Source organism: Hemicordylus capensis, chromosome 6 (genome assembly GCF_027244095.1).
Source record: "Hemicordylus capensis ecotype Gifberg chromosome 6, rHemCap1.1.pri, whole genome shotgun sequence".
Lineage (NCBI taxonomy): Eukaryota > Metazoa > Chordata > Lepidosauria > Squamata > Cordylidae > Hemicordylus > Hemicordylus capensis.
The window spans coordinates 130,096,213-130,111,347 of NC_069662.1; the positions used below are offsets into that span (position 1 = coordinate 130,096,213).

General features: G+C 41.5%; 1 protein-coding gene across 2 annotated transcripts in view; it reads left to right on the forward strand.

The window, feature by feature from the left end:
• Positions 1-15,135, forward strand: part of SLC25A13 (solute carrier family 25 member 13) — a 187,097-nt gene that overhangs the window by 154,323 nt on the left and 17,639 nt on the right. For both annotated transcript variants that reach the window (XM_053262710.1, XM_053262709.1), the window contains one exon: positions 6,224-6,364. In XM_053262710.1, coding sequence (XP_053118685.1) covers positions 6,224-6,364 — 141 coding nt within the window. The remainder of the gene's footprint in view (positions 1-6,223; positions 6,365-15,135) is intronic.

The following is a 15,135-nucleotide window of genomic DNA, read 5'->3' on the forward strand; positions in this document are numbered from 1 at the left end:
CGGGCATAGCTGGAGGGAGTGCCACAATGGCAGCGAGCCGAGGAGGAGCAGGTACCGGCCTCCTTTCCTCCGCTTTAAAGGGGCTATTTAAGTCCTCTATTTTAAAGGGAGGTGCCTACGATTCAGACAGCCAAATCGTGTTTCAGCACATCCCTAGTTGTATATAATAGATGCAGGTTAGCCAAATATATGGCTTCTGGCGTGCAGAAAGTAATAGGTTCAGTCTCCTGAGTCACAATTTCTCTCTCTCTCTACACGCACACACACACACACACACACACACACACAAACACCATTATACTGCATTTGGCTCTGATTGGTAGCCCTTGGGTTCTAGGTCAGGAAAACTCAAGTAGATCCAACAAAGCTTGAAATTGCCCAAGCAGCTGGAACACTTAGGAAGATTCATACTTGAGCAGAGATTTGGATCTGGGTTTCTTGTGTCCAAAGCCACCACTCTAGCCCCTATACCACAGTCAAGACCCAGAATACCATAATTGGGAAGCCAAACCACAGGAGGCATATTTTTCTTCACTGGCCTATATATGCCTTCCTAATGATGATTAAGGGAAATGATAACTTTTCTGAACACAATGGCTGCCATCTTGACTAAGGAAGTGTTCACATGTTGGGAACACTTGCCTGTGTTATGAAGAGCCTTCTGGAGGCGTGGAGGATATATGTGTGTGTTGTGGGAGTGATTTTTTCCAACCTGTTTCCTCCAGAAATTTCCTGCACCACATGAAATGACACCCTTAGGATTGTGTAGTCCCAAGGGGCATATTTTTGGCAGAACAGCCTTTGTGCAGTCTTCAGGGACATATTTTCGGGTGGTATAGATCAGGGGTTCTCAACCTTGAGTCCCCAGATGTTATTGGACTCCCATAATCCCCAAACAAAGTCCACTGGGGCTGGGGATTATGGGAGTTGAAGTCCAATAACATCTGGGGACCCAATGTTGAGAATCCCTGGTATAGACCAATTCCAGAAGAAGAAGGAGTTGAAAGAAACCGCTCCCTGCCCACCCTCCTTGCTGTGGTATTCTGGAACCTCTCTACAACACAGGCACATCTTCCTGGCGCATGGACTTTTTCTTAGATTTAAACCAATACTTTTTTCCAGTGTCAAATGAACTCATTACCAAAAACCTTTCAGGACTTCAAACCACCAGTGATACCAGTAGTTGTTATATCCAATGCTGCTTACTTTCCACCAATAGTAATGCATGCCACTTTTGATAACAGACAATGCCATCCCATACATCACTGTAAAGGTAAAGTGTGCCGTCGAGTCGGTGTCGACTCCTGGCGCCCACAGAGCCCTGTGGTTTTCTTTGGTAGAATACAGGAAGGATTTACCTGTAGGTAGGATTATTGTGGTGTTCTGTCATGTGTGCATGAAACGAGTCAACATTGCTGATAGCATGCCAACTGTCCTCTCAATCACAGAGGTGAACCTAGGCAATTTTGGAGCCTGGATCTAAAGGCCTTTGGAACCCCACACCACCAGAGGCCCACCCATCATTCCGCTACACACATACACTGTGACAGACACAGTATTTTTAACATGAGTTTTTGAAGGCACAGACAGCAACTGAACTTACAAGAATGTAAGAATATACAAGTTGTTCTAGTAAGAACTAATCAGCCTACTTTCTTCTCACTGTATCTACAACTGGATCTGGACTAAATTTGGTTTCAAATCGAGGTCCACAAGTTAGATCTCTTGCACCTCAAATGTTCATGTGTCTGCCATCTTGGATCGGGGTGGGTGACATCATTACAAACTACACCAATGAGATGTCCCTGTGTGTTATTCACTACAACTGTACCAAATTTGGTTCAAATCGGTTAGACAATCCTCAGGTTAGTGCACTTGGGACTCAGAAGTTCACACATCCACCATCTTGAACTGGGGTGGATGACATCATCACAGTCTGCACCATTGAGGTGTCCCTACAGCTGCAGCAATTTTGGTTCAAATTGGCTAAGCGGTTCACAAGTTAGCCCACTTGCACCTCCAGACTTTACATGTCTACCATCTTGAATCGGTGTGGATGACATCATCACAAACTATGCTATTGAGGTGTCCCTGTTTGTCACTCACTGCAACTGTACCCAATTTGGTTCAAATGGGTTAGAGGCCAGGGGTGGGGAACCTTGGCACTCCAGCTGTTTTTGAACTACAACTCCCACCATCCCCAGCTATTGTGGCTGGGGATGATGGGAGTTGTAGTTCAACAACAGCTGGAGTGTCAAGGTTCCCCACCCCTGGGTTAGACAGTCCTCAAATTAGCCAACTTGCGCCTCAGATGTTCATGCAACCACCATCTTGGATTGGAGTGGATGACATCATCACAAACTACACCGTACAAACTATGCCATTGAGGTGTCCCTATGTGTCCCTAAATTGCAACTTAGCACTTCCTCCTTTGTCTCTAAAGCACCTGGCGCAGGTCATAATTGCACTCGGCCACCTGGCACAGTGTGAGCCCATGGCGTGGCACCACATTACCCAGGACAAAGAGGATTTGGGGACCTCCAGGGTGTGTAGAGGCCCTGGACTTTGGCCCCGAAATCCAGGGGTAAGAGCACCTCTGAATCACCTATATGAGACATTGGTTACACTTCATGATGGGGCAGTCTTAGAAATTTGCATAAATCCCACAAATTCATCATGTTTGCATATATTTGAGATGCTGCTTTTGTTAGGTATATGGAGGGCAAATTTGCTTTATACTGAAGCCACAAGATCTGCTGAGGGCCACTGAAGCAAATTCCAGGTTTTAGGGGCCCCTAGCAAACTGCCTCTATGAACCCCCTTCTACCTGGCTGGGCCCTGAGAGAGGCCTTCCACCACCACGACATGAAGACTTAGGGGCACAGACATGGTCTCAGGGGTCAGCAATGGACTCTCCTAAAAGCCCTGGACCCCCAACAGCTGCCACCAGCCCTATGGGCCCTAATTTAGGTGACTAGAGAAAAGGGTCTAGACAAATGCATAGAAGACAAGTCTAACGATGGCTATAAGCCATAATAGCTAAATAGAACCTCTATAATCAGAGGCAGTATATCTCAGTTCCAGTTGCTGGGGAATATCAAGGGGCATGGGCTGTTGCTTTCATTCCCTGTTGGCTTCCTGAAAGCATCTGGCTGCCCACACAGGAAACAGCATACTAAACTGAACAGACCATTTGCTCTATTGCACAGGTTCTCAAACTTGGTTCCTCAGATGATTTTGGACTACATTTCCCATCATCCGTAACTGCAATGTTCAAAGGCTAGAACTGGAGTTGTTGTCCAACAACATCTGGGGACCCAAGTCTGAGAACCCTGAGTCTGTTGTGATCTTCAGTCCTGCTTCATGACATCTTGTTCAGCGACTTGTTTTCTGAGATTTTATCAGGCACCCATCAGATGCTTTCAAAGCATCTTTGAAGAGATAAGAGCTAAATGCTTGCTTTAAATAATGAAAGAAATGAAAACAGAGAATTTCTGGATGTTGAATTCTGTGCCCTGTATTAAAAATCTGCCTTTTTTGCTGCATTTTAATAAAGAATCACGTAGTGCACAAAAGCCATGGTTGTGAAAAGATGACTGTATACACAGTTGTCACTCAAATTTGTATTGGTCTGGCGTGTTTCAACTGCTTCTTATATTTATTTCATTATTTAAACTTTGTGATTTGCAAAATCTGCCATTTGAAAAGAAGCTTGGTGGTAGTAGGATGATTTTACCTTTATTTTTAAAATAATAACTATTTAAAGCGCCTAATGATCTTTTCAGAGTTTGAAACTTTAGGGAGACTATTATGAGGAAGATAGTTCTTTCCTTAATTATTTCAGAATAAGGATGATACCCACAGTTGCAGCTCATTAAAATAAATAGAAGGAAATGGCTAATTGCATATCAATCGTGGAAAATGCTGGAAGAAGACCCAGAGTGGACTTGGAGTTAAATTTTTGGCTGGAGATCAGAAACTAATCACTTGGCCTTTAATAACCCCGAGTAGTACCGTTGATTTCAAAGAGTTTTAAGATTGGAACCGTCATCCTTGCCTTGTTAACATAATCCATCTGCGTCAGATTTTCTCCATGTGTTTTGAAGAAATGTTTGCAGCGCCATGTGCTATGGGGATGGTACATAAAAGATGCAGCATATTTTTAAGCATTCATTTCATGCCAGCATTTTAAATTTAAAATTGTCTACTGTTGTTGGCAAAAATAGCAGTAGCCTGCAGTAGCCTCCCTTCTGTCCTTAAGACGCTTCTGAAAACATATCTGTTTTGCCAGGCTTTAAATTTTGTGGGGGGGGGTGGGGGGTGGGTCTTTTTCTCCTCCTCCTCCTCCTTCTTCGCTGTTGTTGTTGTTGTTTTGTTTTAATTTATGTAAACCGCCTCGAGTCCAAAGAAGGAAGGCGGTCAATAAATTTGCTAAATAAATAAATAAAATAAAATAGCCTTGGAAAAATTAATACAGATAAACCAGTCAAAACCACCAGGCAGTCAGAGGCACTTGGATGTTGTCATGCAAGGATTTGACTAGAGTTTAAAATCCTATTTCTTCTCTTGTCCTTTCGATTTGCTTCTTCTATGGGCTCTAACCAAGAGTGTTTATACCTGGCTATGCCCAGTCCATCACATTATGTTTTCCCTTAATTACTTTTGGGGGTATTTTGAACAATTGCCACCTTTTTTGATGTTGACTCGCTATGAGAATTTGAAAACTACTAGTGTAGCAGAGTTTTGGGTTTTCCAGGGACGTGTGTGACTCTCATGGACAAATTTTGGTGACACAGAGTAGGCTTGAGAGAGAAGAGAAGATTGGTGAGAGATATCCATTCCCCTGCTCAAGCGACAGTGCAGAGGATGTCTGGAACTCTCACTCTGCACATGCACAAAGCTAATCTGGATATCAACCAATGAAATTTTAGAAATGAAAAATTTTCCATTGGGAAAAATAAAGTATGGGACATTTTTCTGGAAAAATGTTCCACCCCATATCTCTGTAGTGTAAAGGGATGGGCTAGCAAAAATGCAACTGGAGATTGAACCACATGAGCTGTCCAAAAATTCAGGGCACTCATCCCTTCCTCTTGAGTTGTAACCACATGGTTTCTTCTCTTCACTTGGTGTCCAGTCCTGGAAAGCATAGCATCCCATTGCAACATGCATCAACCCTTAAGCTGATGGCCCAGATCATCTCTCTCTCTCTCTCTCTCTCTCTCTCTCTCTCTCTCTCTCTCTCTCTCTCAGGGGAGAGTAATCCAAATGATGATCAAGGTTGTTTTCCTTCCAGGACTACCAACTGAATCCCAGTTCTTCCATGTCTTTCCTACTAACCATACATAGGATTAGCTTTATTATTGATGTACTTTAGTCTGCCAAAATGTTGTTATTTTAAGGGCTGCTGGCAGTTGTTCATGACTAGCTACTTTAAGTAAGTGGCCAAATCATTACCCAAGGTTAAAAAAAAATGTAAACTGAGTTGTTAAAGAACTCTTCATGTCTTGATTGAGTTCTTATAGTGCTGTGGGAGGAAACTGAATAAAATAGAGCTGCCTTGTGCATAGAGAAATGATGTTCAAATCAGATTAGCAGTAACAGAGTAAAATGCCATTTGAGGATATACAAACTTTCAGTTCAGTAACTTTTTAAAAGCAGAGGAAATTAGTTGTTGTAAATACATATGTTCCACAGCACTTTTTGCACTGGTGCCAAAATGGAGAGGGGGAAAATCTGCCAGACTTTATATTCTTTAGTCGAATGCTGTAGATTCTGCCAGGCAGAGTTCCTCTATTTAGTTAATAATTCAGTTTTAAAGTATTTATTGCTTGCTCTACTTTTGACTTGTCGGTATAGTGGAAATAGATGTTGCTGAATGTTTCATTTTACCAAAGTAGTCTGTCTGTTGATGAGTTGCAGTAGCATTTATTTATCTTCACCATTTTAACTATAATTGGTTTATGAATTCCAAACTACTGGTGTGTTTTTTCCTTTCCTTAAAAAAAATAAAAAATGGACATGATTAATGGAGAAATCCAAATTGCCAGCACTTTAACTTTCAGTGCAGTCTACCAAGCACTGGTGCTGCACAACCTCGTCCTGGCAGTGTATGCACAGAAGTGCCATGGAAATGATTTAAGTCTGTGCATGAGTGGTGCTTGGTGTCTCTTTTAGCTGTACTGCATGGGTACATGCTCACATGTTGCTCTTGATTTTCCAGGCTGGAGGCTCTCAAGTGATTTTCACTAATCCACTAGAAATTGTCAAGATTCGACTGCAAGTGGCTGGAGAGATCACAACGGGCCCACGTGTTAGCGCCCTTACTGTACTGCGGGACCTTGGATTTTTTGGCCTCTACAAGGTAACATATTTTGGTTTTAATTTGAAGTGAACAGTATGTGTTTTGAAAAACCAGGTTTATTTCATAGTTGAAAAAGGGATATTTTTATGGCCCATAAGAGTATTCCAGATATAACCAGCATTTGCAGGGAGAACAAGAGCAAGGAGTCTCCAAATACCTTTTGGCGTCGCATTTGAGCTACATAAGAACATATGAAGCTGTCTTATATTGAAGCAGACCATTGATTCATCTAGCTCAGTATTGTTTACACTGACTGACAGCAGCTCTCCAAAGTTTCAGGCAGGAGTCTTTCCCAGACCTACCTGGAGATGCTGCCAGGGATTGAACCTGGGATCTTCTGCATGCAAAGCAGATGCTCTGCCACTGAGCTATGCCCCATCCCCTCAAGAAGACTAGCTGCTTCTTACTTCTTTTTACAGGCCTCTTCTGTACAGTAAGCTACAAGTATAATTGAACCTCCCTCATATAGTCCTCCACGCCCCATCTATTGGATGTAAGCTGATTTATGCTTCCATCCTAAAAACACAGTTGGCAACAAAAACAGAGGTATTTAAGAGGATGCCTTCTTCGTGAACAACACTGCCTATTAAGATTATCTGGGGAGGTCTGGTTGCAGTTGCCACTGGCTTGATTGGCGGTGACTCAAAAATGGGCCTTTTCTTGCGTTGCCCCAGGACTCCCTTCCTAACAAAATTAGAGCCTCCCCTTCTCTGGATGTTTTTAAGAAGGACCTGAAAACATATCTGTTTAGTCAAGCTTTTTAGTTTATAAAGTATTAGGTTTTAGAGTTATATCTGTATTTTAAACTCTTTTAATTGTGTTTTGTGTTCTTAGATTGTTAACTGCCCAGGGACTTGCACATGGAGCAGTATAAAAATGTGTTTAAAATTTTTTTTAAAATCCAGGCTAGTGATGTCTAAGGGCTTTGAGAGCCCTTAAAGCCTATCTGTTTGGCCTGGCCTTCCAGGCTTTTTAAAACTACTGTAAACTGTTTTTAAATTGTTTTAAATGGTTGCCTTGGTTTTCCAGGGTTTTTAGCTGTTTGCATGTTTAGTTGGTTTTATTCTGTTTTTATAGTTCTGATTTTAATTAACTGTTTTTATCCTGTTGTAAACCGCCCTGAGCCATTTTGGAAGGGCAGTATATAAATCAAATCAAATCAATAAATAAGAGCTTTAAATCAATGCAGTAAGTTAGGGTAGGGTTAGTGAGGACTAACAGAAGTCTCATTAATTTCAGTGGGACTTACTTGTTCTGGATGTTGCCCAATGAATTATGTCCTAAGTTTTTGCTCTGTGAATGGAAGAAGCTACTGTTCATGGAAGGAGAGCAGGCTAGGAGTGTGCATGGTTCGGTCCGGCACAATTCAAAAGACCGCTGGACCGGTCCGGATGGGCGGGGGACTGTTGCTTTAAACGGGGTGGTGGTAGTACTCCCCCCCCCCCCGGCCGCTCTTCCCCCTACGGCGCTGTGTCATTTGAAAAATCTTCTTGGGGCGGCAGAGTTCCTCTGCCGCCCCTGCCCCCGTCGTTGTTTGTAAAGCCTTCAAAGAGACGAGCCTCTTCGTGTCTGACACTGCCGCCCACGTGCCGTGACATATGCGGCGCGCGTACCGTGACGTATGCGGCGCGTGCGGCAGCGTCAGAGACGAGCGCGCGCACCGTGCAGGGCACATGCGCGCCGCTAGCGCTCGTCTCTTTGAAGGCTTTACAAACAACGACGGGTGCAGGGGCGGCAGAGGAACTCGGCCGCCTCAAGAAGATTTTTCAAATGACACAGCGCTGGAGGGGGAAGAGCGGCGGGGGGGGGTAAGTTCTACCACCCCCCGCTTAAAGCAACAGTCCCCCCCGTGCCGGACCGGGGGTGCACCAGACCATGCACACCCCTAGAGCAGGCCTCACGAAAGGATCCTTTGTGTGAACAGAAGCTTCGTCTGTGAAAGAGGAAACTTGGAGTACAATCCCGTTAATTACACTGGATCTCCTGGGTGTCTTTTTACTCCACCTCTGCTCATGCCATTCTTATAGGTTTTAGTATCACAGTAGACCTGTGAGTCAGTCATCAGGCCCTACACCAAGCCTCTGAGGTCACATTTCATCTTGACTTAGGTGTTGTGATATCAGAGCTCTGGTCAGTCTGACTGGTTTGGGCTGCTGTGTGCTTAAGAAAGGAATGAGGAAACCTTAACAACTGAACTCCAAGGTCTATGATATCTTTGCCTTTGAAAATATGCGTTTGAAGCCTACCGGGAGGAGGAAACTTCTTCATATGGAATTTGTGGCAGGAAAGCGGTGGTTGGGGAATGGGTTGAGTACTTGTTCCCTCACACTGCTTTTCTGCTCCCAGTTTCTCCCTCCAAAGTAGCTTTTCAAGCAAAAGAAGAAGATGCTAGACTACCATTACATGCAGTTGTGTGTAACATGTAGTTTGTCCCTAAACTATTGTATCATAAACTTTAGTATAGTTAATACTAGTAGCCATAATATATTCAATCCTGTCCTTTTAAAAATGTTTCATATAGTTCAAGGCTGTACTTGTTTTTCTTAGTTCAAGCATGACATGAAACACTACCAATGGTTAAGAAAAATAGGACTGAAGGTATTATTTTCATGATAGTCATATATATACTTTGAAGAGTGCTTATTTTTTGCTTCCTTATGTGATGGCGGGAACTGCTCTGTCAATACAAGAGTTAGTGTTACCAGTGGATGCTTTTCTCTTACTATTAGTGGTAAATGAGCATCTGTGGACACGAAGCATTCATTCATTCATTCAAAAAAGTAACTGTAACTCCTGCTAATAAATTCTTTTGCGGTTTGTCATGTAAACACATCTGACAGGAGTTAACATTGGTTGTTTACCAGCTTTGTTAGGTCTGCCATCTTAAAATGATCATGTATGTAGGTAGCTTTTGAAAACTTTTAAAGATGGAGGCAGAGGGGGTGGGTTGGTCTAAAGTGTGTGTGTGTGTGTGTGTGTGTGTGTGTGTGTGTGTGTGTGTGTGTGTGTGTATGTATTCCCGCCCCGAATTGTCCTCATTACAATGAGAAAACCAGCATGTGTGAGTAGAGCATCTTATGTGTGTTGGCCTGTGGGAAGTTCTTTCCCACCCCTCCCAGAACTTATAGAGGTCATTCACACAGTCAAAAACGCTGTTCTACCCAGCTGTGTGTACTCCCAATTTTCAGTTGTGTGGAAGCAAGGTAAGAGGAAAACCTGGGTAGAAGTGCTTGTGTGGAAGCAGGATAGGAGGAAAAGCTACTCAGGTCGTTGGGTAGCTAGCGCTTTGGTGATGTGCTGAGAAAAGCAAAACTATGTGAACACACAGCTCCCCTGGGTAGAACACAGTTTTCGATTGTGTGAATGACCTCGTAGTGTTGCTGGGGGGCACTAAATATTTACAAGTGAAAGGGAAGAATATGTTAAACACTCTTCAGTCCTGAGGCTATAATGACTTTCAAGATGGATTAGGAACATGGGGATGTAGAGTCCGAAGACATGGCATTTTAAATTAAGCCATAACTTTGAAAGGATGCCGAACTAGAAGATTAAAGCAATTATCATTCTATATATTCTGTGTATTACATCCACTCTGTTCTGCTTTTATTTTATTATTGAGATAGCATTGTTGTTCACAACATACCAGGGTCACTGCTAAATATATGAACGTGATTGGATGCAGATATTTTAATGAAAGGCAGATGTTTAATTCAAAAAGCGAAACTTGATTTTCAAAATACCTTTCTTCAAAAGTAAGCATTGCTTAATCAAAAGTGTAGCATTTAGTTCTTTTATGTGTGTGTTGTTGTTGTTTTAAAAATAGGAATACAAATATCATCCACACTATACTCTCTCAAATTGTTGTTGTGGTGAATCTCTGTTAGTCAAGGAAACAATAGCTCAGACCTACAAAGATTTAACTGAAAGTGCTGCTATTTTTGTCTAAAACACAGTAACACCTAACTTTGCTTTTCTCACATCACCAAACCACTAACACTGCCTGCCTCCCCATCTTTATTTTTACCAATGTTGTTATAAGCCCTCTGGCTAGCAGGGATCTCAACCTTAACAATATGGTTCAGGTTCATCAGTATTTTTATTTTTTTTTAACTCCCCAGTTTAGACACTGACTTAGAAAAGTGGTTTGCTAAGCATTTTCAATGTTTTGAACTGGTTTTGATACACCAGTTTTAGATACACCTTACAGAATAATATCAAACTTGTTTTCTTGCAATGTAACTCTATAAAATGAATATGAGAACTATTTAGCTTGAGGAAAAACATTTTTAAATGTTTTTTGTTTAAAGAGTTATTTTTTAAAAACAAACAAAACACACACACACCAGGTTTTGTATGGTACTATGTTTGAGAAACCTTTACATATTCAAAAATAAAATAATTTCCTCAAGTTCATAGTTGCTGGGCAACATCCAGATGACTACGCAGCACTGAAATCAATGGCTCACATGTTTCACACGGCAACACTACTGGAGGCATATAAAGCGACATCTGTAGCAGCACAGGCAGTTCAGAACAGCCCACATTGCCTTGCACAACATCTAAGTCGCTGAGGCCAGTTAGTCATGACTAACTTGCGTCCAATTAATTTCAATTATGCTTAGTTACATCAAGCTTAGTCTTGGTGTTGCCCATTTTATTCATTTTGCAGAGTTACATTGCAAGCAAAAGAGATTGTTTATTCTTCATGAAATGCAGAATAATATAATAAAGGATTAAAAAACAGAAGCAGAAAACATTTTTCCCATTAGTCCTGAAGCTGCCTACCTGATTATTGAACTACTTACCAATTTTCACATTTTTAAGAGTTTAGTTGAGACTCAAGGCAACCAAGAGATTTTAGGCTGAGATTCCATTCTGGTTCACTGAAAAAAAACTTCTCTGAATTTGGTTTTGGGTTTAGGTTAAGGTTGAGTTAGACTCCTTGCTGGGCAGACTATGTACATTTTTGCACATCTAGGGCATACAAATTCTAGAATGTCGTGTCAGTCCACTGCAGCAAAAACAGCGACGCATCTGTAGCATAAAGATGTTATTGCGACTCTAAAGCCCACTTCATCAAATTGTGAAATGTCTCTAAAATTGGCACATTATTTTCACTATTACATAACTGTAGGTTCCCAAAGTGGTCTATATAGATATAAATAAATAACATAGCTCCCTGTCCCCCCAAGTGCTCAGAATCTAAAAATGAAATATAAGATAGATACCAGCAACAGCCACTGGAGGGATACTGTGCTGGAGATGGATAGGGCCAGTTGTTCTCCCCCTGAGAAATAAAGAGAATCACCACCACGGTAAAAGGTGCCTCTTTGCTCTGTTAAAAAGGTAAAGTGTGCCGTCGAGTCGGTTTCGACTCCTGGCGACCCCGCAGAGCCCTGTGGCTGTCTTTGGTAGAAAAAGGAGGGGTTTACCATTGCCTCCTCTCTCACAGTATGATGATGCCTTTCAGCATCTTCCTATATTGCTGCTGCCCGATATAGGTATTTCTCATAGTCCGGGAAGCACACCAGCGGGGATATGCTTTTATAACAAAACATGCATATGCTTTTACAAGTGTGTGTGTGTGAGAGAGAGAGAGAGAGAGAAAGAGAGAGAATATGTGTGGTTTTATATATATATGCACACAGAGAGGTGTGTGTGAGCAAATACTGGTGCCACAAGACCTTTAAATGGAAGGAGTAGCTATAAGTCTGGCACTTCTATGCAGAGCCCTAGTACATGCAAGAACAGAGTAGCTCGCTCAGTCACAACAGCAGATGCTGTGATAATGCCATCTTTTGAACAATGTTGCACTAATTTAACACCTGTAGGGGGATAGAAACCCAAAGTCTCAATTAAGTCTTAATTGAATAGAATTAAATTTTCTAATACATTCTAGTTCAGCAGTTCATGCTGCAGTCGCTCTCAGATACATTTTTGCAATGTAAGGTGGCTTTGATATCAACAGCAGAATGTCCCAGCAAACTGAAATGTTCTCCCAGTGGTTTCTGGTGTCAGATTTGTGTCCATTTGCTCTTATACATAGCGGATGACCAGTTTGTCCAATATAGCAGTGCAGAGTGTGCCAGACCTATTTCACTAAGGCAAAAGAAATAAATAAAAATCACGGGGGGAGGGGGTGGGTGGGTGTTGCTCTCAAGATGGCTAGCTGGATCAAAGACTCTGGAGGACCAGTGTGCTGCTGCAATACAGAGCACAAGGAGGATTCACTGCTGTTTGCTCCTGCAGAGGCACGTTGAGCACTGCGTGGGTATCTGTGCTGGAGCAAGGTGGAAGAAAGGTGGTGGCAGGCTAGGAGGTTGCTGATTGGATCACAGACTAGGAGGTTGCTGCTTGTACAGTGTGTACCATGCATGGTTTCTTTGCCTGAGTCCCGCCTCTTTAAGCTGGAGACAGGAAGCATGAGCTGCATTGGTTGGGCAGCAGATGAGAGGAAATAAGGGATTTTTCTTTTTCTTGAGGGGAGCAGAGTAGAACTAAGTATGTTTAACGTAATTTGTAGCAGAATTGGTTTGGTGGGATTTGAAAGTTTTGAGGTAAGTTGATCGGAGCGATTGGTGCTTGGGGTTCAGGTCCTTTGTATGTGGTTTGGAACATGACAAGTTACCAGAATTCTGTTTCCTACAGTGGTCAACCAAACATTTCTGGAAAGGCTATAAGCACGGCTTGAAGGCAATGACATTCCCTTTTTGTTTGTCCCCAATAGTGTTTAATTATATATTCTCTCTTAACATGGAGGTTCCAATCATTATATCATTACGGTTTCTTACTTTATGATCCACCCAAAGACCAATTGTCATGGGATCGCTATATACAGTAAATAAAGTTGTTGTTACTGTTATTTTTGCATATCATCAAATAATGCAATTTCAATAAAACATGCAGATGGTGAGGTTATTTAAAAATGTGTTACAATAATTTATCATCAAGATTTCTTACTTGTGGATATGACCCAGTTTCATATTGTTCTCAAACTCTGGCTAGGAGAACCCAGAATTTGCTAGGTTTGGACATCACAGCAAATCCTGGCTAATTTTAAAATAGTAATAGAAAGCTTTCTTGCCTTGCTTGCAAATGGAAGAGGGGAGCATGCAAGTCTGGGGAAGCTGCGTAGAACCACAATTAAACTACAGTTCAGTTCCGTGTGACTACCAAGCTGGTTCCTAGTGTCAGTAAGACCTTTTATTTAAAAAGGAGTGGATGCAAAATGTGCCAGTACTTATAAATGGTGACCTGAGCCGTTTTTGGAAGGGCGGTATAGAAATCAAATAAAAATAAATGAATAAACAAACAAACTGGTCCTTAGCATTTGCTTGTCGATCTAATGAGAAGCTTAGTGAATGAAAGGGAAAGTGTGTGCTGGTCATTCTATTACTTGTAATAGTTTGTGTTTGCTGTAGAAATTTTGTTTTCATTTAGATGCTTTTATTTACAAATCAGTTTAAGAAATGGCCATCGACTATTTGGGGGTTTCTCTGTTTGGCTTCTTTCATTTTGATTTCTGATTAGTTTTGAGCCTTTGTACTTCCCCTCAGTTAGCAATGTTATTTTAATTTAATATAATTTCTTATTAGAAATGTTCAAGCAAACAATTACACTATTGGCATTTGAAATGGGTGGGGTAAAGCTCCTCTCTAAATTATTTTTTAGATGTAGATCTGATCACTTAGGACCAGGATTCTCAGGGACCATATGCTCCCATGTGAACCTGTTCAAGTAATAAGCTTATATGTTGAGGCCCTGATTTCTCAGGTTAGACAGGCGGTGACCAGATAATTGGTTTTTCTGCTGTGGTACCCTGGCTATAAAACACCCTATGTAGTGCTGTATGCCTGCAACTTATGCTGATGGGGTTTTTTTTGACACTGGATAAAAATATTTCTTTTTTTACTTAAGCATTTTAATCAGTATAGATACATTAATGCTGCTGATTTGTACTTGAAATTTTAGCTTTTCCTACTTAGACTGCTTTATCTGCTGCTGTATTTGTGCTATTTTAGCTTTGAGCTTACTTGATCTACTACTGTTGTTGGGGGTTTTAGTATCCCCCCCCCCCTGCCATAAACTGCCTGAAACGATTTTAGAGAAGGGAATTGTGGTTTACAAATGTAGTAAATAAAAAAAATGACCCTTTAAAAATTGAATCAGGAAGGTATTAAAAATATGGTGCAATAGTACTTTGTAATATTCACTAAAAGCAGTTTGATATGTATACGTTTGTGTATTTAAGAATCTTAGCACTCTGTGTGTGTGTGATGTCATACATTTTGTATCCAAATTACGCTAGAAAAATAGTGAATCCTACCAAAGGTGTGAACATTTATAGCTGTCCATTTAACTTACAGATGTAATCTTGGCTTAAGTGCTCGAGGCATACATTTTTAACCTGGCTTGATATTTAAAGCAGGAGTAAATAATCATATTCCTGTTCCATGCTGAAATGTCAGCCTTTAACGGGGGCTTTTGAAGGAAGGTGAGGTGAGGTGGAGGAAGGGGGCTGCCAGCGAGTGGGTGGGAGATTGCTACACTTCCGAATCGGAAGGGTTAAGTTGCCGGTGAAACCTAAGAAGAATGCTAACGGATCAAGAAATGACATGCTGCCTATTGTTTGTTGCTATAGGATCAAAATAACAATTATACATGCCAAATAAATTCTAAACCTGTAAGGTAGGAAAAGAGGGGATGGCGGTAAGTACAGGTGCCAGAAGCATTAAATAACCCTCTTAGACAAGGTGCACCACTGTTGTCTT